At 44.2% G+C, this 25,863-nt stretch overlaps 1 protein-coding gene across 2 annotated transcripts in view; it reads right to left on the reverse strand.

Annotated features, from left to right (window-relative positions):
- LOC138491649 (uncharacterized) overlaps positions 1 to 25,863 on the reverse strand; it is a 197,892-nt gene that overhangs the window by 15,788 nt on the left and 156,241 nt on the right. For both annotated transcript variants that reach the window (XM_069618285.1, XM_069618284.1), the window contains 2 exons: positions 23,250 to 23,363; positions 6,812 to 6,947 (listed from right to left, as the gene is read on the reverse strand). In XM_069618285.1, coding sequence (XP_069474386.1) covers positions 6,812 to 6,947; positions 23,250 to 23,363 — 250 coding nt within the window. The remainder of the gene's footprint in view (positions 1 to 6,811; positions 6,948 to 23,249; positions 23,364 to 25,863) is intronic.

Below are 25,863 nucleotides of genomic sequence, written 5' to 3' on the forward strand. Positions count from 1 at the left end.
AATCGACTCACCACTTCCCAACGACAGAGGAGATCTCCCTGCTGGAGAGTCTTCTTCCCCTGACTGGTGGGCACAACCAGTTTACCTTCTTTGCTCGCATCCCAGGATGTCTTGTGGTCGAATTGCCCATGCCAAGCACCCCGGCAACCGGATAGCCACTTACCACTGGACCGCGAATAAAAGGACCGCTCCTTTTAATTGAGAACTCCGCGGTTGGTTTCTTCCCTGGCAGTGCAACAGACCCCTGCTTTCCTCCCCGACGAGATCCTCTCTTCCTCTGGACGAAGCACCGACTTGCACCCACTGCCAGGAACAACTGCCCCTGCGGGAGCGTTCTCACCATTTTAAGGTACCGTGTCCGCCAGGCCTCCCTTTCTAAAGATTGCTACAAGGTAACAATAATCCCTTAACCTTCTGGACTGGGCTGGCCGCCTTGACCATCTAACTGGTCCCTTTCTTTTTGGTCCAACTCTTTCTGAACTTGTTGCAAGACTTTTGGGCACTTTGAACCATGTGACCTTGGACACATTTCGACCGGAGCCTCTTAAAGTGGGGCCGGCCTTTTTGACTTTGACTTTACGGTTTTAACCTGCCTTCTTCTCCTACTGTGTTCTTCCGAAAGTGTTGGGATCTGTTTCTATCTTTGCTCTGCCTTTCTCTCCCTTTTTAACCGATTGATTAGAGTGTCATCTTCGTTAAGCGCTCACCGCTGTCTGAAAATAAGTGTTGCTTTACTTAAGACTTGTCTAATAATCGTTGAAGGGAGTGTATGTCTTTTAGTGACCGTGTTCTTGAACTGCTTGATATTAGTGTCAGTGTGTTTAACTAGATGTGTTTTTAAATAAATAATTATATCTCTTTTACACCAAGCTCTGGTCAGTGTTTGCTTGTTCTACTGTGTTCTTTTGACCTATTGTGAATACTCTGTATACTGCCTAACTCTTCTTGAGAGAAGTCTGACTGTTCAGCCACAGCTACCAGGTAAATCTGGGTGGAACAGACTGCTACCAATTGGGGTTACTGCCAACCACCTGTAGTCTTAAATCTTTTGCAGTGGTCCCAGAGGGAACTGCACAGGTTTCTGCCTAACAAGGTGTAGCAGAAGAATAAACGGGAGGACAGGAAGGAAGAAGGTGTGGGTTGTTCTATTGAGGTCAAGGGAGTAGGAGGATCAAGAAACCAGGCAGAGTAAGGACAGAGTAGTGTGGAGGAAAATTACTAAAAGAGAGTGCGAGGTGAGGTACTGGTTGGTGGGCAAGAGTGGTAATAATTATTTATAGACAGTAGCGGTTACTGATCAATAGCGACTATCCTGGGGTTGAGGGATGTCTGGGTTAGGGAGGGAATGCCTTTCTCTAGACGAGATAGAGGGACAGCCGTCAGCTAGCCCCATAACTACTAAAACAATAAAAACCCTTGAACTGTCTTCGTGACTTGGTGTCATCATGAGTTCATCTGTGACAGTAGCAGTAGTACAAGAAGAATGCAATTAGTAATATTTATATTAGTATTTCTGGGTATTCCACCTTTAGAAGTATTATTACTACCTGTAGTGCTAACACTACTAGCAGTGCTACTGCTACTTTGGGCACCACTAACATGGTGTCTACAACTGTTACTTCATCTTCTACTTATTTTAGTAAAACTACTACAAATGATACTATAAGAAATGCAACATCGACTGGTATGACAATTACTGCTATTGTTGTACTTCTACTACAGCCATTGGCACTATTACTAACATTACCAACACTTATACTATTAAGACTGCTACAATGAATACATCTAATACAACTGTCTCTACTACTGCTGCATGTAGTATCTAGAGTATGACTTGTGGCATGTTTAGTACTCTTGGTAGTAATACAACTAATGCTGCTACTACTCAACTGTTAGTAGTTGTACTGCCAGTCATAGTAACACTGTTACTAGCAGCACAACTAGTAATATTATTACCTCTACTACTAGTGGTCTATTTACTGGTAATACTAGTAACTACTAGCACTACTGCTACTAATGATGTAGTAGAATTACTACTTCCAGTAGAAGAGCTAAAACTACTATTGGGACTACTACACTAACACTACTACTACAGCCGATACTATTTCAACTCATAGTTATGGTACCAATAATAATAATTCTAAGAGTACTATGTGTACTGGTAGTAGCAACCAGAGCATCAGTAATATTATTACTTGGACCAGTAAACTAATAGCAGTACAGGTTTCAATAGTACAGTTTTCAGTAGTACAGGTTTCAGTAGTACTACTATTCCACGTATGCTACTGGGTTTGACATAGCACACCTGCTTCTGTTGCATGATGTCTTGGCTCTTAATTACTAGAAGGGTTTTAATAGGGTGCGTAGCAGTGGTACTGTTAGTTATATTTGCAGTAACGGTGCTGGGTCGCTCCATCTCTACGTATGTATGGGAGATGGGGTCCAGGTTTGTTATGCATGTAAGTATGGACTAGTAGAAAGGATCACACAGTATATTACTAAGATTATGAATGGCTAGGTTCAAAAGGTATTCCATATGTGTTTGAGGAGTATGCAACTTGTTGCTGGCAAGCAAAGGAAAATACTGCTTTTTTAGTTTACACTCTTGCTATTATAATGGATTTATAGCAAGAACTTCCTCCTCTCGTCTGATGTCGCTTGCTGCTCAGGCTAAAAGGCACTAGGCAGTTCACCAAATGGGGGAAGACCTAAAAAGATGTATGTTCACAAAATGTAAGTATGAGCTGGATGGAAATAGATTTGGGCTAGGAATTGATGGAAGATAAAACAGTAGTAAGAAGCAACATGTTTCATTAAAAATAAATGTTACTCAACACCATCAGCAAACAAATGCAACAGAAATGCCTACAATGGGAGCGTGAATTAAAACATTGCTGCTGGAATAAGTAAATGTGGACCTATGTATTTTTCCTTTAGTCTCTTTTCTGCGACTTGTTCTTCCCTCGGATTCCTTTGTAGGGTTATTGTGAGTCAGTAGAGCTATGCCAAAACGTATGAAATGTATTGACTCTGGCTAATCAATGGTGCCAAAAGGGAAGCAGAAATCTGGAAACATTGCAGGTGAGTAGCCATGTACTTTGGGATTACCAAATGTAGTCCATTGCATAATAGGCTATCCTTGATGACATGGTAGAGGATGTGATGATATATCTCTTTGATTTAATTGCCAGAAGGAACACTTATCGTAGGGCTCTCCGCTGATGCAATCAGGATCGTGACAGTAATCAGTTTGGGCATTCGGCTTAATGCCTAGATTTCACATTGAAATTAACGGTCTTGGTCATGCTCTCAGGGATCAGGGCATCAGAACTATTTGTTGCCACCAAATATAGATGCGTATCAGAACCCCAGTTTTTCTGCTATTCAGCTTCAAACAAAAAGGGACGTACATCCAATGATGAACAGCTGGAAGGCAGGTTTGTAAGAATTTGAAGTCTGATAGGTCTTTGACATTACTTTTAAGGAAATCCATAAGATTATCAAATGTGAAAACCTCTATCCCACATAAAGAGGTAAGGGCAGAAAGTGAATGGACATACAAATCAGTCAGGATTTAGAATAAGGAACAGGAACCGTGCCATGGACTCCAAGGACTCTGGTCCCAGAATACTGACTGTGGTCAATTTCTTGCAGCAGTGAAGAAAACCATGAGCTTTGCTGGTAGAGATCTAATGATGAATTACCAAAAGGTAAACCATAGCCAATTTCTGTGGCTACCATGCATCATAATTGCACCTGAATGTCACAATCTTGGTTGTGCATGGTGTACTGTGATTTTACCTGCAACATTTTATTCAAGGTATTTTTCACCAAAACCTTTTTACTGAAAAAATACAGATTATTTTTTAAATGTATCTTTTATTTGGGGGCTCGCCCCATAAATGCCCTGTTTACCCATATTTGTAACTCCCCTCACTCCCTACCTCTTTTAACCCCTTACCCACCACATATATAAATATATTTAAAAATAAAATTGTTTTTTTCGGTAAAAAAAACTTTCAGTAATAAATACCTTGACTATAAAATGCTCACTAAAATCACTGGATACAGTTGTGCACGGAGAACCACAAAAAAGGAATGGCAGCGATTCTTCACTTTACAAGAACTCTGGAGACCCTCAACAACAAGGGATTGACCATTTTCTAAATACATTTCTCCAAATATGAACACTTACTTTCACGAATCCTTCCTATTAGAGAAGCCATGTTGTGGAGGTTTTCTTTTTTAACTTCAGTGAAATCTGTGAGGGGTCAGAAATGACAGCCAGAAACAGGGTTGTCATGTTTTTACCAAAGAAATTTATTTTAAAGAAGGGAGTTGGAAAAAATGCCTCTCTGACCCTATGCAAGAGGATTTTCCCAGCCTATAAACAAAAAACTAAGGATCTGTCTGTGTCTGGATGTCAATAACTGAAAAACCGTTCTTGTGTCCAAAACATCCTATCCTGAGCCTCACGCTATAAACAAATGACAATGTGTAAGTACAAATATCCTCAACTGGCCAAAAAGTGTTCACAACTGGAATAAGTATAATTCCAACAAAAAATTTCTCCAAGGCGGAAACACTTGGTTCCAGGGGGTAGCTCCGTTCCCCTGCATTCTTAATTATAAGTAGAATAGTCACTTTTGTGAACAGTTCTTTGGTATCTTGTTTGGACTCACAAGATTCTTGTTCAAGAAACCAAGTCTATTCTGGTTTACAAAATGTGCAATATTGTTGTGCATGCATCCTCCCAAAAATTCCAACTTTGACAACCACCAAATTCCAGCTGTTCTCTGTTATCACAACTCTTACCCTGAAGTCACAACATCTTTTAATACGGAAGATCCTAAAAGATGCCTCCCAAATATCAAAATGCTTCAAAAGGATTCTACAAGGTATGCACTGCTAAAATAAGACTATTAGCAATTAATGATCACACAGGAGATAGGGTGTGGCTGCCGACAAAGAATTTGCATTCGAAGTGTATTACAAAATTGCAGCCATTCTTAATTGGAAACATGTATCAATCCAGTGGTTGTGTGACTTAAACTACTGGTCTGCATGAGTACATATCATGTATGTCATGCCTCAATGTTGGAGGCAACGGTTCTCACGATGTAAGATACATGGTCTCCTGACCTTTTGTTAATGTCAAGACCAAGGACAGAACAATATATTATTCCCTGAGTAGTGCATGTTTGTGAGCAGTACATTTGTTCATAAATTTGTAATTGTAAGGTGTAATCGTAATGTTTACAAATACATGATAGAGAAGTACTTTTAAAATATAAAATGTTATTAATGTTGTCATTAATGGTGAAGAGGTCATTCCACAATAAAACAGGATATGCGTTTCTGAGAACATTCTAAGCAACCAGTCTTAGGATAGGGTAAACTATACAGTGTCAGGTTTCCTAACTCATTACTAACTCAATAGAGATACTGGTCCCCCTCAAGTTCTATAGTGTATTGCACAGTCTCTGAGGTACTGCACCCAGTACACTTCTTAGCTCCACTCCATAAAATAAGGATGTGATGGGATAAACACCCACAGGAGCTAGGGGTTTATCACAACTTGAAAGGGAATCCAATTGGGATTGGTCTAAATCAACAGTATCCGGATGGGACAAATAAACTGTTAGTTGTATTTGTATCTTTGGGATACCGGTCACCCCAGCTTTCCCAAAGGCAACAAGGGGCCTCATTACCAGTCCTGTGGTGACCCTGCTGATGATTCTGGCGGGTTGTCGCTAGACTTGCAACACTTTTACAGCACTTGCCTTCCCGGTGCCACTGGGGCATTACAAGTCGGATTGCTAACGGTGCTGGTGCTTCTGTGTAAACTCTGCGGGCGGGTGCTGTTACGCCTGGCAGGTCAGACTTGCCAGGTGCAACGGTCCCCGCCAGCAGAGTTGTAGTGTGGCGGTCCAGAAATGGGTGCCGGTACAGTGCGACCGTCACCCATAATTCCAAAACGCCACACTTGTAATGAGGCCCAAGGTCTCAGGGATGTATCCCCCAGCCAATTTCTGGCACCGTCTCTGGGATATAAAGCACAGTAGCTTCTTGGGCACACTCACAGTTGGATGGGTTTTGTAACCCACCCCTTCGTTTTTCAGGTGTCAATTACAGAGATATGCCACTCGTCTCACCTTGTAAGGAATAAGGTTTCTCGCTCTGACCCCTCCACTGGCTCTTGCTCTTCAATGTATTCTGTCTCCTCAGCTGACTTTGGCACCTCAGCTGGCCTTTCATCTGGTACTGGCTTCTACCTTGCACTGGCTTTCAGCTGGTGCCTAAGCTGGCTCTGGTCTCACAGGTCTCCCAACATCTCTTCTTCTTATGTTTCAGGTCTTTCGACCACTGTCTGCACTCCTGCTTCCACTCACCTATGATGGAGAAACAGAGCTCCTTTTATCCTGAATGGAGCAGGTATCAGCCCTCCTATTGACTGGGCCCGGTCAGGTGTTTCTTTGACAGGATCTGATTGTATGTGAAGCTATGTATTTCAATACTGAGATGAGGGATTTGAGCGATGTGCTTTGTTGTTTTTCTGGTGAGAAGCTGCTCTTCCCCTCCCCCAGACTTGCTGATTTGTTCTCAGGTAAAATGGTTTAGGACCTGAGACTTATATAGCTCCCATGCAGCAAATATGATAAATCCAAGACTTGAAGAAAGAATATTGTAAAAAGAAGTCAAATGAAGACATGCACACCTATAACAATTGCATATGTTGACATCGTTTCATTATTCTCTTTCAATCAACATCAACAATTGCTCTGAAAATAACATGTTTCAAGGGACTTACAAACTTAAAATCTGAATGAATCCCAAAACGCCAATCTCTCCTTCTTTGCCTCTCCCATCAATGCCATTGTCTGCCAAGTGTAACTTGGTTATCCAGGGCCCGGGTTCTGAAGGTTCTTTACTTTTTTTCTTTGTTCCTAGAATGAAGAATAATATGCTTGAAAATAAAGATAGATTTTCATTGCATCCCTTGAAGAAGCACTAGGGACCTTACCAATGAGCATGGCAATCTTCAACATTAAGAACTGCTTCCACAAGATCATACTTAGCAGGACTAAAAAGTTTGAACTCTTTGATATAGGTTCATAAATATCAGATGTGGGCCAATGGTTTCGATATGACTGGGCCAGGTGTTAAAATTCAGTAGGAAAGGGTGGCAATAACATACGCTAAGCTACACTTCACATCTATATTCCACAAATTGCATCTACAATCAAAGAAAAGTCCATTGGTGACAGACACCATTTGACTACTGTATATATGCAGCTGATGCTCTCTAATGGTACCAAAGTACTATCACTAGTGGGGCAAGCTGAGTTGAGATCCCAGGACTCCAAACTTGGTACATCTTTTCTAATAGAGTACACCAGAAACAGACTGGACGACCTTGAAAATCAGAGACATTCTGTCAAATAATCTCTTTGAAGCCACACGCTAGCATTTATTTTGTTTTTTTTAAATAATAGAACTTTGGTGCTTATTGTGTGATTTTTTGGTATGACTGGAGCTTAATGTATTCACTGTTATGATGTGGAAGTTGAGCAAGCATTAATAGAAAGAAAGGAAATCCCTCTGCTCTCAATGTTGGCACTTATTGGCGGAGAAGGGAGACAAGGAGATGATAAATATGAACGGCTGTGATGGATCATAATCCGACCAGGAAGAGTACGAGGAGGCGCAAAGGCTATGCGGTATGTCCAAACTTGTACATGCTACATGAAGACGTGGTACTGGAAAATGTACTGCAGGAGGGCTATCATAAATAGACAAAAGGAAGAGATAAGAGGAAACACAACAACAGTATTTAGAATTTTCTTCGGGACCAAGGGAGGGAGCGTGGGGCCGAGCCAGTCTGTAGTGTTCTAGTTAAGACCTGGATGTCAGAGTACATGCTGTACTCTGACATCCAAAGGATAAGCACTTAATCCACCAGTACTATACCTTGTCTCTTGTGTAGGTCGACAGAATTGAGCCATTTCTGGGGCACCTTGCAGAGGCTGGAGCTCTGATTCGATGCTCATAAGAAGTCTTGACCAAATCCTGGTTGTTGCTGCTGCTGTGGCTTTCAGTGGGCGACTTCATGGTTACACGGGTCTCGGGCACTGCAGTGGTTTCTTCAAGTTAGGAGACTTTATAGTCAAGAAAATCAGGATGGTACAATGCAGGGATTTGGTATGGCTGCCTCGAGATTGGTGATGCAGCTTGTCAGGGGTGAAAATCAGGATGGTACAATGCAGGGATTTGGTATGGTTGCCTCAAGATTGGTGATGCAGCTTGTCAGGGGTGAAAATCAGGATGGTACAATGCAGGGATTTGGTATGGTTGCCTCAAGATTGGTGATGCAGCTTGACAGGGTTTAGTCACAGAGATGATGTCTTCAAAGCAGTTAGGCTCAGCTGGCTTGATCAGGTGGTTCGATGGTGTGAAGCAGGCCCAAGAGCTCAGGCGGAGGTCTCTGGCATAAAAGGTTGAAATTTGATGTACTGGCAACAAAGCCTTTTTAATCTGTTCAGCAATTGCAGGGGCCCGAAGAAGTAGCACTCCTGAGCATCTGAAATGCTGTTTGTTCTTATCAAAAAAACACCTCTATGGAGATTTCTACTGCTTCTACCCCCAAAAGGCTGAAGTTGTCTGAGGCACAACTAGGCACTTTGTCTTCCTCTTGGCATCCGGGGTCATGGTCTTAGGTCTCCGAAATTAGGGAACCTCCTAGTTCTGCCATCAAATACCCACCTCTGTTCCTTAAGTACACTGTGGGAAGGGACTCTCTACTGCCTTTGATTCTGTCTTCACTCTTATGGAAGGAGGCTTTGTGTAATCAAAATCTCTGAGAGTAATCAGCTCCATTTCTAACACAATCTACAAGAGGAGTGGTGGCATTCAAGCTCATCTAGGATCCAATGGGGATTTTTCCATATAGAGAGTCATGTCTCTGTGTGCATTGATCACTGCATAGACGCTGGGTGGCAGCTGCTAAGGATTCTGGGAGTTCCAACATGGTGGAGGCAATCAATCACTTCTGCACTCCCAGTCTTTGTTACCTCTGCCCGTTTCGTTCCTACCATCCATGAACAGAGGATACCGATGGCAAGTAACTTCCCTTGCTTCGATCACCTCCTTCTGTCCGGGCAGAATGTCAAATGCAGCTGAAGTGTGCATTCATTTTGGAGAACAAATGCCTTTCTGAGTTGGGTGCAAGCCATCTGGTACCAGCTCTATAAGAGTGTCTGCTTTCTCTGCCTTCTACCCTTTCATCTCAGGACCAATCAGTCAATGGCAAGATTACTCATTTTATGTCTGTTAAAACTAATATGGCACTAACTGTCTTTCTAACCATATCATAATATATTTCTTTGGCAAGTGGTTGCTTTATGTTTAAGCACACCTACCATCCATCTTGTAGAGTATTAGGGTAATGCCACCACGTAGGATAGAATATACAACTTTAGTTATACAATTAGGCACTATTATTTGCAACTGTATCTCATTGCTGGAAGACAATCTGTGGTCTAGCAGATCTTCCTGATTAATATTATACTTTACCTAGCCAGCATTTCTTGTTACTGATAAGCCCAGAAATGCCAATAGACATATGTACAATATTAAACCATCACTGCACTGCTGGTGGGCTCTTTAAGGACCATAACATGAAGAAATGTTTAGACCGTTTCCCATGTGCACATTTCAGGCCGCATGTAACTGTGTATCTGAAAGGTTGCCATTTCGCCACCCAAAGCCTACTGTCAAGTGTGCTTGTACCACTCTAGAGATGTCAGTGATTAAGTTACTCATTCCTTGGGCCACAATTCAGCCTGGGGAACCAATGACACCACTTTATAATCACAGAACATATGGAGAAATTATAATTATTTGGCAAACAACACTTGCTTTCAGAATCCACCTTCTCTTTGCTATTACAAAATAGATAAACAACTCTGGAGAGTACACCTTTACATATGGCATTCTGTGACATCTACAAATACAGGCTAATCCTGTAGCAACTGCTCCCTGATTAGATGTGGCGTGTGTTTGACAAATAACCTGTCTGCAGCAAAATGCTACATTTTCCTGGCTACCCTCGGGAGAAAATCTGTGCTACAGTGAGACAGCCACGATGGGCCCAGTGCTGATTGAAAAAGATCTTGGGGCTAATTCCCTATTTTGAAAATCAAAGTTGAAAGAAAATTATTGGAAAATATATGTGGAAAAAACAAAAGCTTTAAAGTCCAAACAACCTGCAGAATGACACCAAGGGGGAAAATAATACAGATGGGAAGCAATGAAAGAACAACGTTAAAGGGGAGTAACCCCTATTACTAAGGACACCAACTGAAAAGACAGAGAAAGAGAACACCAGAGAGCAAAAAGCCAGACTCTATAACTGCCGTCCCTAATTAACGTCCTTCCCTCACCTGCCTCTCCCCTACTACTCTATCTATCCCTCCCCCTCCGACTGGTGTACCACACCCCTGTGCTCCAACTCGGAAAAAACCATCAAAGGCAGAGGCCTCCTTCACCTGGCCACACTCAACGTCCGTTCAGCCAACAAACACTCTGCTGACGTCTGCCTCCTTCTTGAAGACACTGACCTCGACATTCTCGCTCTTACAGAGACGTGGTTCAATGCCAGCTCAGTCACTGCTTTTGACTCCCTTCTCCATAATGGTTACAAGATCTTTTCCAAGCCACGACCTAACCGTACTGGCGGTGGGGTTGCATTAATATTCCCTGAGTGAGTTCCTGCTCCCTTATACCCGCTCAGCCTTACTCTTCCTTCGAGAGCCTGCTCTGTAAGTTGGTCATCTCTCCCTCCTCCTCTCTGACCATTGCCACTATCTACAGGCCACCTGGCACTACCAGCCTGTTCCTCTCTGAAAGAACTGACTTCTGCTCCTCTCTCCTCACTGCCACCTCCAAACTCCAAATTCTGCCGTCTCCTCCTCTGCAAAGCACTGGCCACACACTTCACCACAAAAACTCTGGACATCCTGAACATCCATGCTACCCTCTCCCCAAACCCCCTTGCCTCCTATGGCCTCCCACCCTCCATCCTCCTCTGTCTCCTCCTTCTCCCCTGTCACATATGATGAGGTCACCATGGTTGTCCACTCTATGGAGGCCTCCTCCAAACAGGTTTCCCCTGCTCCTCCAGAACCATCAAGGACAACATTGGCTCTCTTGTCCCCGCTCTTGCTGATTTCTGCAACCACTCTTTTGCTATTAAATCTTTCCCCTCCTCCCTCACGCACTCTCTTGTGCCCCCCCTCCTAAAAAAGCCTTCAGCAGACCTTACTTGTCCAGCTAACTACCACCCTATTTCTATCACCCCCTCCCTTGGGAATCTCCTGGAGAAGTTGGCTTTCCCCCAACTGAACTCACACACTGAACTTGCGGGCGGTTTCCATGACCATCAATCTGGATTCCGAGCATCCAGAGGCACGGAAACTGCTCTTCTTTACACCCCGGAAGAACTGCTCACATCTCTGGATTCTAACTCTCCAGCTGTCCTCATTATACCTGATCTCTCTTCTGCCTTTGACACGGTCAACCACTTCATCCTCATAAAATGGCTCCATGATACCCTGGGTATCTCGGAATGGGCACTGGACTGGCTGACCTCCTTCCTAACTGACCATACGTCCAAGGTTACTCTGGGCACCTTCTCCTCGCCTACCTCCTTCTCCTCATGTGGTGTCTCCCAGGGCTCCAACCTCTCCCCCTTGCTCTTTAACACTTACATTGCTATGCAGGCATGCATCATTTCTTCTTTCTCCCCCAACTTCCAGTGGCACGCATATGACACTCAACTCTTTTTCAAACTTCCTGCTGACCTTTTGCTTCTTCCATCATCCCGGACTGCCTAGCTGCTATCCAGTCCTGGTGCACTTCCAATGATCTCTGCCTCAATGCCAGCAATACTGAGATCCCTCCTATTGGGACCCCTGCACCCTCTCTCTTCCCCTCATTCTGGCCATCCTCTATGGGCTCCCCCCTTCTCCTCCATCTGAAGCCAAACACCTTGGAGTCATCTTTAACTCCTCTGTCTCCTTTCTCCCTCACATTCAGGACATTGCCAAGAAGTCCAACTTTAAACTCTCCCTTCTCAAAGGAATTCTCCTTTTTCTCACTTTTCCCAGAAGTTAAATGTGACCAGAGCTCTGGTTCTCTCTAGGCTTGACTACTGCAAAAGCCTACTCTTGAATCTACCCACTTCCTCTCTACGACGCCTCCAACTAATCCAGAATCGGGCAGCCAGACTTATCCTTGGCCTCAAGTCCAGGGACCGAATCTCTCCTGCCCTAAAAACTCTTCACTGGCTCCTGGTTGCTGCACAGATTAAATTCCAATCCCTCTGCATCATCCACAAGGCTGTCTGGACCTGGCGACCACGCTATCACTTAATATTCTCCCTCTAGACCACTATGTTCCTCTGGTACCAACTATCTGCATATGAAGCGTTTCACTAAGCAGAGGGCCGGAGGCTGATCTCTTGCTTCAGCAGGCTCCCTCCTGTGGAACAGCCTCCCCCTTCCTCTTCGTCTTGAGCCGGACCTCCTAAAATTCCAGAAGCTCCTCAAGACTTTCCTTTTCACTTCCTCTTTCCCTTCTTCCCTCCTCTGTTAACCTCACAGTTGCTACGATTGGTAACAAGGGGCCTTATGTGTCCTTGGGCCCTGGCTTCCCACATCCAATCATCTCAGCTTCTGCCTACACACAGCACTTGCCACCGGCCTCCCCCACTGTAGGCCCTAACCACTTTTTGCAGCTCAACATTCCCTAGCACTTACTAAATCTGGCACTTACAACTGCTGCTCACCCACGAGCACAGATATTCCAGCACTTACTCCCACTCCCTCCTCCCCTCTTCTCTCTCTGCACTTGCACGTTCTGAAAACTCACCAGGCATAGAAGGTTCCTCTTTATCTTCCATTGTATATATTGTTTCAATCCCATGTTCCCTCCCCGTTGCCATGTGGGCGCATTGAAACACAATTAACTTGTTGTATAAGCGCCTAACAAATGCACACAAAAAATTAAAATAAATGAATAAATTGCCCAGTAAATCAGCTGACTGGGTATAGCATAACCCTTAACTCAGTTCCATGGGCAGAGGAGTACAGAACCGTTGCGAGGCACAGGGCAGACGCCTGTGGGATACCAGGTATGACACTCAGCAGCGGTGATGACCACTGCAGGTAGATCAGTCACCACTATAGCCCACTCTCATAGATGCTTATATGGCCAGCAAACACAGCAGGCAATCTATATGGCACAAGGGCGGGGCAGCTCATATGGATTGCACACTAACATGGCTGTCAACAGGTGCCAAGGTATTACAAACAGTCTAAGGTGCTTGGCAGCACTCCTAATCACCCAGCGCCTACTGTCTGACATATCACCCAGCCACCAAATTAGAGGATAGGAGCCCAAAGTCCAATAGCCCTCCAGGTCTCTGCAGAATATCTCCTGTCCTATCAGGCAGCTCAACTGGCAGTTAATCCCAGCCTTCACCCATGCAGCGCTCTGTCTAATATATATGGGGCCCAGTAGCACTCACAGCAAACACACGTTATGTCTTATTCATCTCCCAGGGGCCGTTGTCACAGAGCTGGTAGCGCAAGGTCAGCCTACCTCGCCTGTGTGTTCCAACAGCCCAGCGAGAGTGGGCTCCTCTTCTTTCATTCGTGGCTGCTTTGCGTGATGTCTTCATTCCCTCGCAGGTACGTCCCGTGCTCCAGAGGGACCTCCGCTGCAGGCTCAGCAGCGGGTAACGGGGGCGTGGAGTGCGCTATTGGCAGCCGAGGTCCAAAGATTTAACTTCGTCCAGCCCACTGCCCGTAGAAAGCGGGAAGCAACACAGCCAGTGACGTAGCCAGCGAGGCCATCTCAGCAGGCATGCGTCTCTAGTCCTGCGTTCGGTCTGCGTATGGAGGTGCCAGCCCCCTCTTCCTCCGACGATGCCGCCCAGGCCCCAACACCAGCACCTGCACCGGGAAGGATATACCAGATCCCGGACTTGCACATATTAGGCCCGCACAGCTCCCCCAGTAAAATCCGCAGGGCTACATGGGTCAGTCTGCAGCATTGTGACGAGTGGGCGGATCCCCAGAGTAGTGGTCAATGAGCTCTAGAGAAGCGCAGGCATCCTTTAGGCTGCTCAGCAGTGGCCTCAACTTCATTAATAATATTGCCTATTATTACAGTGCTTACAATCAGGAGGACTCTGGCAGCAAACACTGTCCTCTTGGAGAAAGTTTTGCTGAACCACAATATCCTAAAATAAAGTTGGGTGTTTGGGAAGGCAGGAAGTATGTATATAACCCCACTGAAATTAATTTTATGTTCATTTTCTCATACACACCCTCATAAAACGACACAAAACATCACGAGTTGTTAAACAGCAAGTACAACTAACAAATTGTCATTTATTACAGAAAGGAAAATACTATGCAAATCAAATTTCAGAAGCTGATAGTTCATCTAATTCCCTTTTTAGTGTCCTTAAACAGTTGGCAATTGCCAAGTCCAAACTAGAACAGCATCATCTAAATCATGGTGCAATGACCTGCACAACATCTAACATCTGTATAGCTAAAACTAAAAGAATCAGGAAAATATTGGCAGCGTAATGAGAGTTTTGCCTGGCACTATGTCAGAGACCAAGCCGGCTCTTTCTAGGATGAACGGCATCGGATCCAGCTCGAACGAGTTTTCATTTCCCACCATCCAATAAAAAGAAACAACGGACCTAGTTGGGAAACTAAATCCCACATCCTGTCCCCGTGATCCCTGATCATCAATGGCACTAAAGGAATGTGCCACTTATCTGGCCACTAAAATTCATCATCATCAAATACGTTTATTCGGAAAAAAATAACCATAAACAACATTTGAAAGATAAAATACAAGATCAATACTAAATACATTTGCTTTGTTAAAAAAAATCAAATAAAAAATAGATGTAAAATGCATGTGTACAATCAAGTTACAATAAAAAAATATCCACCAGTAAAATTCATAGATGGTCTTAGCATTATGAGTGTTCTGTCACATTGCTTATTTGAAGAAGTAATTGTGCCTGAAAGCAGGTACCATCCAACTGCAGGCCTTTAACAAGCAGCCCTGATTGCTGGCAGGCTGGAAGTCCAGTTTCAGACCAGTTTGAGGCACACATACTGCTCTGTTAGATGCTGTGAACAAGTTACTTCAATTACTAAATGCTGGTGGAATAGGCATGTTACTGCTATTAAATATGTGGGTGGCATTCAATACTATTGATCTTCTCACACTCTCCACTTGATTAATTGATGCTGCGGGAATGGTGGTTTAGATTACCCAGATCCTCATGAGTCTTATTCGTCCCCAGGTTGAATGTGGCATCCAATAGGGGTCTTGTCTGTTCCCCCCTTTTATTTAACATTTGGTATTAAGCCTCTGAATGACTTTGGAGTGTCCTTTCACAATTTTGCCTGTGACATTCAGAGCATCCATTGATTCCCAGGAGACACTGAGAACAATCTCATCCACATTCTGAATCTTATGGAGACCTGGACAGAGAATAACTGTCTTAGTCTGAAATAGACTTAGTCTTTTTCTGACTAAATATCTTCGGGCAAAAGAAACCCAAGCATATTTGCAGGTGTCCCCTGGAATGCAGTTATCCCCTCTTAAAATCAGCTGAAACTCTAGGCGTCATCCTTGACACACAAAGGTCTTTGGAGCCTCCTAGCAATGCAATGATTAACTCTGTCTAATGCCTCTGAGGCACATTAGTCCTTTCTTTACTGAGTGAAGAAAACGCTTTTAGACCATCGCAGATGCCATCATAGGTGCATGTTACTATGCAGAAACATTATGGAATTCATTTCCGGTTTCTCTGCATCTACTTCCAACATCAATACTTTCAGAGAGAAATGATATTCATATTTAGGCCCCTAATACATGGGTAAAGGCAGGTGTGTAGGCTCATGTTTATAGATAGGATGCTAAGGGCAAGAATATTAATTTTTGTTAGGTAAATTGTGTTATTAGGAGTTTCTCATCTATTTTATTGTATGTACTTCTTTCGTGTTCTGTGGTTTTGATGTACTGTGCTCCACTTCTCTTCAGCGTTAGATGAGCGCATTATAAATCTGTAAAATAAATACCAACACATAAAGAAAGATTAAGGTGGATTACTGTGATATGCTTTTACTTGGTGCTCTACAGTAGGTCATTTGTTGACTGCACGGTCCTTGAAACAGTGCAGCAAGAATTGTCACCAACAACTCCAGGAGGCCACACATTTTGCTTGTGTTGAGGAAGTCACACTGTCTCTCAGTAAAGGCCAGAGTTTCCTTCAAGTCCCTCACACCTGCCCATAATACCCTGTATGGACATCACCCTTTTACTTGTAGATGATGTCCGTCGCATTGAGAAAATGAAAACATCCTTTCGCAATTTCTCTTTGGGTGGTTTTCATTCATTCATCCTCACCGCTAAGATGTCCAATTGGTGATTACACCATATACAAATGCATCAAATGAAATCACTGATGATTGATGCTCCTACTACATCCCATTTGCACTGGGGTAAGGTAATAGTGGGAATATATATTCTCAGCCCGCTGCGCCAGCCACCGAAGCCCTTCCCAGGTGGCGCCATTTTCTTTTTTTCTTTATTATGTGGGGAGGCAACAGGGAGCCTCCGTCTGTTACCTCCCCACCCCCAAAACCAACCAAACCCCTTCCCCACCCCTCCACCTTACCTGCGAGAGCAGAGCTTTGAGCTCTGGTCCCCACGCTCCTTCCGACCCCGGCCGCTGCCATAGAAATGGTGGCGACCATCGTTTTCCATTTTTTTTCCTCTATCGGGAGATTGGCTGTGTAAGCGCCATGAATCTCCCCAGGGGAAAAAGAAACCCTGGAGCGAATGTCTTTTACGCCCTGGCAGGGGGTGGGGGCGTTGACCAGGCTAGTAACGGCCCACAGGCCTCGCCGAGCCGGAGAAATTGGCTGCCCCCCATAACCCCCCCGCCCTGCCTAGGCATGAAAGCCATATTATTAACATGTATTCTTCCAAAAGCAGCCCAAGTGGGCGGTATCTAAACTTTAAGGGAATGTCAACTGCTGCTGTGGGGTCTGTTTCTCCCAGATGGATGGGCGAATCAGAATCCAGACTATAGACTGGGAAAGATCTGCAGATTGAGTTATCCTTACCAGGGAATCCCCATACTGGGTGTGTGGCTCAGTGGTCTAATGTATTCACTACAGTGCAGGGCTCAAGTCGAGGGTACACGTGGGTGGATGGAGTCCCCCCACTATTTTTCAGGAGTCCGCCCACTTTTTTCAGAGGGCACCTTGATATTCTACTTTCTGGTAGCGCCACGTTCAATTGGTATGTTAATGAGCCCCCCACTTTTTCTTCTTTTCGGACTTGACCCCTGCTACAGTGTATCTGTGTTTGACCTGAAAGTCTCAGGTTCAAAGCCTGGCAGGCCTACTTAGCCCTTCTTCCTTTTGAGATCAATATACATCTGTTCTGCTCGTGCGCTAAGCTACCCCTGTGGGGGGGAACACTGTACTCTACAAATGCAAAGTTTATGTTAAGTAAGGAAAATACCTTCCATTCTTTTTGTTCACGGAAGAGTCCGAAAACCAATAAGGTATCCATGCGCTTCTTAAGGAACCTATTGGATCGACGTTTCTGATATATTAAATGAAATTGGCCTTCAGTTACCACATGATGGGCAGAGGATTCTGCTCTCCCTGTGTGATATGATAGGTTATTTTTCTAAGCGCGGACCAGGGGATCGAACCCGTGGTGCTCTGTGTAGTCTTGTTTCCAAGGCGAGCACATTGCCCCTAAGCTATCCTCCCAAGACTGTACTTCATGGTTTGACATACGAGTAGTACGTTTTCGTTCTCCTAATGTTTCCTTTCTAAGTGGTAGGTGTCTTGCCTTCACTGCCAGAGTCTCAAATATAATGTAATATTCTGGTCTGCTGGGCCAGTGTTTATTGGACACTGCCCAAAGTGATTTGTCAATATTCAATGCTGTCTCAAAATGGGACCTTGGATGAAATGTGGAGCCTCTGTGCAGAAATTTGACCACGCTAGGTAAAATACGAGCTGCTTTTCCTGCTTCAGTAACTGCTCATGGAACAGTGTTTCACACTTGCTGCTTTCTTGCTAGCATCGTCTTTAAGGTGCTTAGGAAAAGAATGAGGTGATGAACACTGGGATTATTATCATTATTATTATTATTATTATTAATATATTTTTAAAGCGCAAACCTAGCTCGGGAGCAATGGCGTGCTGTACAGGTCATAGAGCAAACAATAGGTTGCAAGGATGTAACAAGTCTGGGATGGCAGGCCGAATCAGCAGCGGTTCTGTTACCAGTTGGTACAGCCCACAGTCCCAGTGATTATCACCACTTGCACTCCAGCACACCATCCGGGATTCTAATGGAAAAGTGATTTATTACATTTTGAAGAACGTATTCGCGCTCCCAGCGCAACTTGCGTGGAGTGCAAATAGTTCTTCAAAAATGAAAGAGAACATTTCTGTCATGAAAAATAGAAAGCTCGTTCGCAACAGAAAGAACCCCCTTTCTATTTCGATTGTAGCACTGGAATGGTAGCGGAGAAGCGGCATGAAATAAAGGGGAACAAAAACTGGCTGCGCACATTTATATGTTGTTGCTTAAACCTTATTTCACTTTGTATGATGAGGTTGCGGCTCTTATCCTTCCTCGTTCCTTGACATGTTTGGGGGCCACCTTTGTTAGGGTAAGTGATCATTTATGCTGTTCTGTACCGGTTGCTGGGTTCCATGCTTTTGAGGGGACAGTAGAATTTGGCTGCACCTTACCTACTGGTGCAGATGCTGGGGAGACATATTTATTACTGGCAAAAGTTATTATAAAAGGGCTTTCACAAATCATCTATAATGGTGACCAGCGGGGGTTGTCAGGTGCAATGATGGTTCTTTATTCAGTACAGTGGTCAGCAACGCTTCAGTCTGCCCAGGGCCAGGGCCAGGACTTGTGTAATTAAGTCTTGTAGAGAAAGGGAGGGGTCATTATCACTGGATATTGAGCCAATCTGCCACCAAGTTATTGTATAACGGGAAACAGAGGGCTAATAAGTTGGGGAAGGGTTGTTATCCCAACTGACAATGACTTCTCCCGAGGTCTAAAAGGCAATAACCCCGTGGAATTGTGCAGACAAATTTTATTGTGCAAGGAAACATTTTTTTATTTAATGAACGTGGAACTAGCAACAATGAACTTTACATAATGTGTGTTTTATTGCACATGCACCTCTAACCTTTAGACAGCTGAAGACTTGTTTGTTGCTGCTCGCCAGGCTGCTGTTCATGTCAGAATGTTGGGAATTATGCCTATATCACAGGTTGAATCTACGTTAAAAAACGAATCCCGCAAGCTTGAGTTACAAAATTGAGAAGCCGACTTGTTCGCATTTTGAAACTCGAGCTTTTGGGATTTTCTTCATTTGTCCCCCGCTTTACATGTAATGTATGTGGGGGATATCCCTGCAGCCCCTGAACCCCTTATACCTTGCATGGGAGTGGGAAACACCCCTGCAGCCCCGCCCCCCTTGTATGTTATTATGAGAATTTGTCATTTTAGTTTGTTGCCAAATGTGTGGTAAACATGCATTTGTTTTTCCCCCCGTTATTTTGGTACGATACCCCACAGATTTATAGACTGTATTCTGATTGGCTGTGAGGAGACCTATAATGAAATAGTTGTGCTAATCGAGGTTGCACAAATATTTGTGATTAGGAATTGTAAGGGTGCAGGAGGAGGAGACTGGCACATAGGTGGCATGGTGGTTGCTATAGACTTTTTTTCACCAAGAAAATAAAGAGAACACCTACCTTTCCCACCTTCTATGATGGGTTTCACTGCCTCAACTGAAATACTAATGGGTCTATCAGAATGTCCTTGTAAACAAAAGAGTCCACCGCCCTGTGTCAAAATCTCTAACTCTGTCCCTTACACTTATAACTAAACTAGAAGGTTGTGCCAATATTCTTGGTCCAGGAGAATGGCTCCCTTCCCTGGACTGGGTAGTACAGTTCTGATTTGCAAGTTCTTAACCAGGGGGAATGCCTCCCTTCCCAGGTCCCAATATTTCTCAAACATAGGATTGTCAATCTTCTAATTCAATGCATCAGAAATGTTCTCTGCCCTAGGGAATGAATTCCATGCCCTGCATCACAATATTCTGTGGTTTGATCCTTTTTGCAGATTCAACTACCAGGAGAATGACTCCCTTTTCCTGGTCTCGGACTTTCACTATTTCTCACCCAAAACCAGGGAGAATGACTTCCTTCCCCTGGCCTCTTGGTTAGATTGTCCCTTTTCTTTTATATACAGCACTACCAGGGGAATGGCTCCCTACTCCCGGTATTTTGAATTCACAATCACTTCACACCAGCGCTACCCAGGGGGGAAGACTCCCTTCACTTGGTGATACTTGTTTCACTGTTTTCCTTCTTTCTCAATAGTTAATGTCAAAGTATGATCCCTTAACCATGTTTCCCCAGTATAGTCCACCTGGTCTTCTGGCTTGCCAAGTACAGCCACGAGGAGGAGGGTCACTCTCTTTTGCCTGTTCAGATCGTGAGTCCAAAACTTGTATTCCTCTATTCGGCTTGTTGGACAGATCTGGTTTATTATCTGCCAATTACTGTCCTGTTAGTTCATTGGACAGACTTGGTACACTAACCTGTCAAGTACTGTCACGAAGAAGATTATTTGTAAGGGTCTTCTTTTGTGGGCGCAAATCCCAGACCGGTGTCTCTATCCTGCTCTAGTTTGGCAGACTTGGTTTACTCTCCTGCCAGGTACTGCTATGACAATGATTTGTACTTCTCTCTCGTGGGTGCGGGTCTCAGATCCATCTTTCTCTCTGTGTTCACTTCTCCCCCAAGTGTTCCATTCGTGCCCCTGCTCTGTGAGTTCTTGTCTGCTATCTTCTTCTGAGTATTTCTCGAATCTCTTAGGCCCCCACCAACCATATTGGCAACCCAGATACCTTTTGGGTTCTCACCAGTCTCCTCCGGTTGGTCTCAGATGTTCTCTTACTCTGCTTCGCTTTTCGGCATGCTGCGGCGGGTCCGCACCCTGTGGTTCAGCGCAGGATATGCATCTTCACTGGAATGTGTGGTCCAGCTTCCTCACACACCTGGACATCTGTGCTTTGCCAGCTTTCCAATTGGTCCATCCACAGCAGACCAGATAGGGACGACTCTACCTTCTTGCCAGCGTCCAGGCCACCAGCCTCTTCGGTCTTCCACGCCGAACGGCTCACCCGCTCGTGGCTCCTCCAAGGATGGCTAGACCCAGAAAACAAAACAGACCTTCTTTTGTTTTCATTTTGTAGTAAGGTCCTTTCCATCATGGAACACTAGAGCGTGGCTCTTGGTTCAATGCAGCCTTTTCTATGCTTCCGCGCCTCATCCTCGTCCGAGTACTTTGACAGTTAGTGCCCTTTCATCTTCCTTTGCTCTTCTTCATCTCAGTTGATTTTATGTCACTGGCCCTACACAGGTACATGGGGTGATTGGGTATAATACTGGGGTGTACCATAGGTGTAGGGTTAGGAGGGTTGATTGCGAGATAATCATACTGCGTTTTCCCTTGATGTCTGTCCCTGTCCCCAAGGGGGAGTCTCTACCCATGAGACCCCCCCACTGTGCACCACCCCCGGGGGACTATTGGGCAGCAGCCTCACCACCCTGGCCTCATGGGAAGGGGCTCCCCTTGTGGAAAAGCGATGCCATCCAGAGATTCGTCAAAGAATACTGAGGTCATTGTTAACTCATGAATTCCATCAGCAGGGCATAATTCTTCCTGAAAACCTGTAGGGTTCATTGTTGCTACAGTTGCTAGGATTACATACGAGGTCAATATGTGTACATTGATCATAGTGATTGGATCCCTATTAGAGTTAGCCAGCTCTTCCTTCCTTAGCTCTAGCAGGTCACCCCCTCTACATCCTGATTCAAATACGAGGGTCCATGTTCTTCATGTCAGTTTATATCTTATACAAATAGTAATGCCAAATTATTTCTCATCTTTTTAGCTAGGCCAGAGAATGTTCATTGGGTTCAACATTCCCTGTAATAATTGGAATATTTCTCTTAATGGATTTTCAGATTTTGTAATCCAGGCAGGGAACTCGGATTCTGAGAGGCCCACATTGATAGCCTACAGTGTTTTTTTAATTTTAAAGTTTCGGGATTGATAAAACTTGCACTATATCAATTTGTTGACGGCATAGTTTCACGTTTTTAAAATAGCTCAAGGAGTACAAAATAATTATTGATATATGCACCACAATATCAGTTTAAGTGCCTGGAACGTCATTGACCCAATATACTCCCTGGTTCATTTTCTTTAAAGTGGCATGAGCAAATGGGGTAGTTGAGGGTGATTACTCCTCCATGAGGTTAAGAATCGCCAATAGGGTACAAGCCAGAGTACGCCTAATATCCATAACCCTCTGAAGATGATTTGATCAAGGGCCCCTAGATGTATCAGCACATCTAATATGGTCCTGCTTCATAAGAAAGTACAAATCAACACTCAATACCTTATGGGAAAGAATGAATAACGGGTGCCCCAGGGATCCGCAAGGAGTTTAAAGGATGCCCCTTTGGGTTGGGGTGGACAAACAGTTCTCTCCCCCAGAAGAGACTTTTTTAAATATATTGCATAGCTATAGAAAGCCATTTTTCTGCACTCACTTCTTCATACTGCGAGCCACTAATATGCTAGTTTTGGGGGACGATTGGTTTTGCAGATAATTTATAGGTGCAGGGATTACTCTTTGTAGGCATACATTTTAAATCAAATATTTTCACCATATCCCTCAACAAGATCGTTTTTATATTCCTCTACCATGAATTCAAATTATTGGCTTAAACTGTCATAATCTTTGAACTCCATCCTATCCCCTTAAGAACATTCTTAACATTTTAGTTTGTAGAATAGTGTTTCCATATTATATTCACAAATATGTTACGCTTATCATGTGATAGTAATGAGCAGTGACAGGGACCTCAAGGTGAGCAATAACATCATGATAACAGCACAGCAAAAGTGAGTTTTGGGATCCTATATCTTAGGGGCTGCTTCAAATCCTATGAAAACACTGTTGTGTTTGCCTTTTATTTTGCTGTTACGAGGTAATAATGCAGTACCTTTTTTCTTCTTTCTTCTTTTGGCAATGCTGTCTGGTTTCCCTGGTGGGAGGGAGTCTGACACCACGTTCGCATCTTCTGAAATAGCAGTGTCGACACCTACACCGTCAGTAGCTGGTTACAAAGACATACGCAAAAAGAGACGTTATTCCTTTGATGATGTTATTTTATGCCTGGAAAGAACAATCTTTATATGTGCACAACTATAACAGATTTTTCCATTATCACATGTACATTTTAAAAGCACCACAACTAAATCAAGGAACAGGAAGTTCCATAGTAGGTTCGGCCTACTAGTGCTAGTGGTAAAATGCAGTCATTATTTTAACAATCCATGACATACAAAAATATGAAAGTCGTTTTGGACACATGTGGAGTGGTTGTTAAAACCCAATAACTAGTTTGCTGTTAATAGGATAATCATACTGCGACGACATATATTTGTTTTGTTTTGTGTATGACGTTGAGGTATGGTGGCAATTTTGTTAGGAATCCATTCTAAAATAAAGTCAAATTGTACATGCACGAATAATCATTTTTATACAGTGCTTGCACGCCCCAGGTGAACCTCCATTTCGAACTAGGAAACTAGTCTATAAAATGGAAACCTAGACCACAGTCAGTGTGGGACTAGTGACAGAAGGACATAGGCTCCAGTATGCAAATGAGTGCTTGTAATTTTCCTACAACCTCGGACAGTAAAATTAGTGAGATTAGGTGCAGTGCAGTGAGAAGCAGAGAGAGAGAGAGAAAGAAAGAACGAAAGGAAAGTTGTTGGTGCTTGTAGTTTCCCAGCTGTAAATGAAACAGCATAATCCCAAACTAGTGTTCTTTTGAAAGTGTACCTTCGGGGAGGCCTCTGCTTGTCGTTCGCGAGAGATCCCTTACCTTCCCTGGAAGCTGGTGTCCATGCTGGCCTGCATGTCTCTCAGTACGAGATAGGAAGCTTGAAGACAGGAGAACGTAGATGGCCCTGTGGCATCCGTTAGCCAATGGATGCATCCAGGGGGGCATGACTTTCAGGGAGAATGATTACAACTGGAGAAAAAGATGCTGGACACATTGTTTATTGGGAGACTTTGTGGAAAAGACTAAACCAAGAGTCCTGAAACTCTAGACAAGTGTTCTGAAATTAGTGAGGAGTACATGATAGGTTATATGAAAAAATGGCTACACAAGTGAAAAGGATCTTCCACAGTGCCCCATCATGTTTGCTACTTTTAAAGACATAGGGACAAAATACCTGCCTGGTTTTGGGTACTTCGAGAGGGGCATCCATGTGGGCCCTTACCATTGACTCTGCTGACTGAAGGTGAAAAATATGGAGAGCCAAAAGTTGCAGACCCCTGTGCTAGGATGATCGTGGTAGAACACCCTGGTCACCCTTACATAGCTCCCATAATTGGCCAGGGGATTGTCACATGGGAACTCCAGAAGTCACTGGGCCTCATTACAAGTTTGGAGGTAGCCATGCCTGTAATACAGGCAGGCTAACTCCAAACTCGTGAAAAATCTGGCACCCGCGAGTGAGCAATTACCGGGTCATGCCAAGTTTGGTGGACCCGGTAATTGCCCATTCGTGGGTGCCGGTAATAAGGGACTCCCCTTCCTCATTCAGCCCCATAGGGCTGAATGGGAATGGGGAGTTCGGATGCACCGCCACCGTTCATAACGGTGCTGGTGCATCCACGAGTTGTGCTAGCGGGTGCCGCACTGCCCGCCAGGTCCGACCTGGCGGGCAGAGCGAGACCCGCAAGCACAACTCGTATTATGGCGGTACGGTAGCAACGGTGCCGTTAGCGCTACCGGCACCGTTGTTGCCTTACCGCCATACTTGTAATGAGGCCCACTGTCTTCTTTTAGAAGTGTAAAAGGGGTCAGTGGAAAATCCAGAGTGCAAAAATGAGGTGGGCTCCCTTGGGCTCAAAGTCAAGCACTACGACTCCCATTATCCGCTACTGGGTCAAATGGAAAACCAGGATGGGAACCAGAAGAATCAAACACATATTCAGGAGGGGACTGGGGGGGACAACAGAGGAATTCTGTCCTGGTCTCTATGGCCAGAGGAATATTGAACACGCTATCCAAAGGCCAAGTTGTTGGGCCTGGCTGGAAAACAACCTGGAATAGGACTAAATCTCCCATTATCCTCCTCTTTTCCATTAGGAAAACCTAAACCGGACTGGAGACTCACCCAGGAGGGAACTGAAGACCTTACTGTTCAGTGAATAAGTAGGTGCCGCCTAGGCTCCTTGCATCCCTCATCACATCCTAACCCCCTGGATGGAGCATCCGGTCACATATTGTAATGTCATTCCTTACAACATATGTTACCCTCAACAGCATGTTTAGCAGTCTGTTTCTTCCTAGCTAGGTTGCGCTATTAACACCCAAATACAAATACAAAAAAAAGACGGGAGACGGATATAAGTGGCACCCTGCCACTGAGCATGCTCAGAGCTGTCAGGTGACTAACACAATGCCATCTGGTGAGGGTGCGATAGCCTGAACATTTTTTATTTTTAGCAATAAAATGATGCAATAATTCTGTTTTTGAAAGGTGGGCCTGCTAATCAGACCCCTCTTTCATAATGCTCCATGACAAAAACATAGC

This window comes from Ambystoma mexicanum, chromosome 10 (assembly GCF_040938575.1).
Source record: "Ambystoma mexicanum isolate Mex_15411 chromosome 10, UKY_AmexF1_1, whole genome shotgun sequence".
NCBI lineage: Eukaryota > Metazoa > Chordata > Amphibia > Caudata > Ambystomatidae > Ambystoma > Ambystoma mexicanum.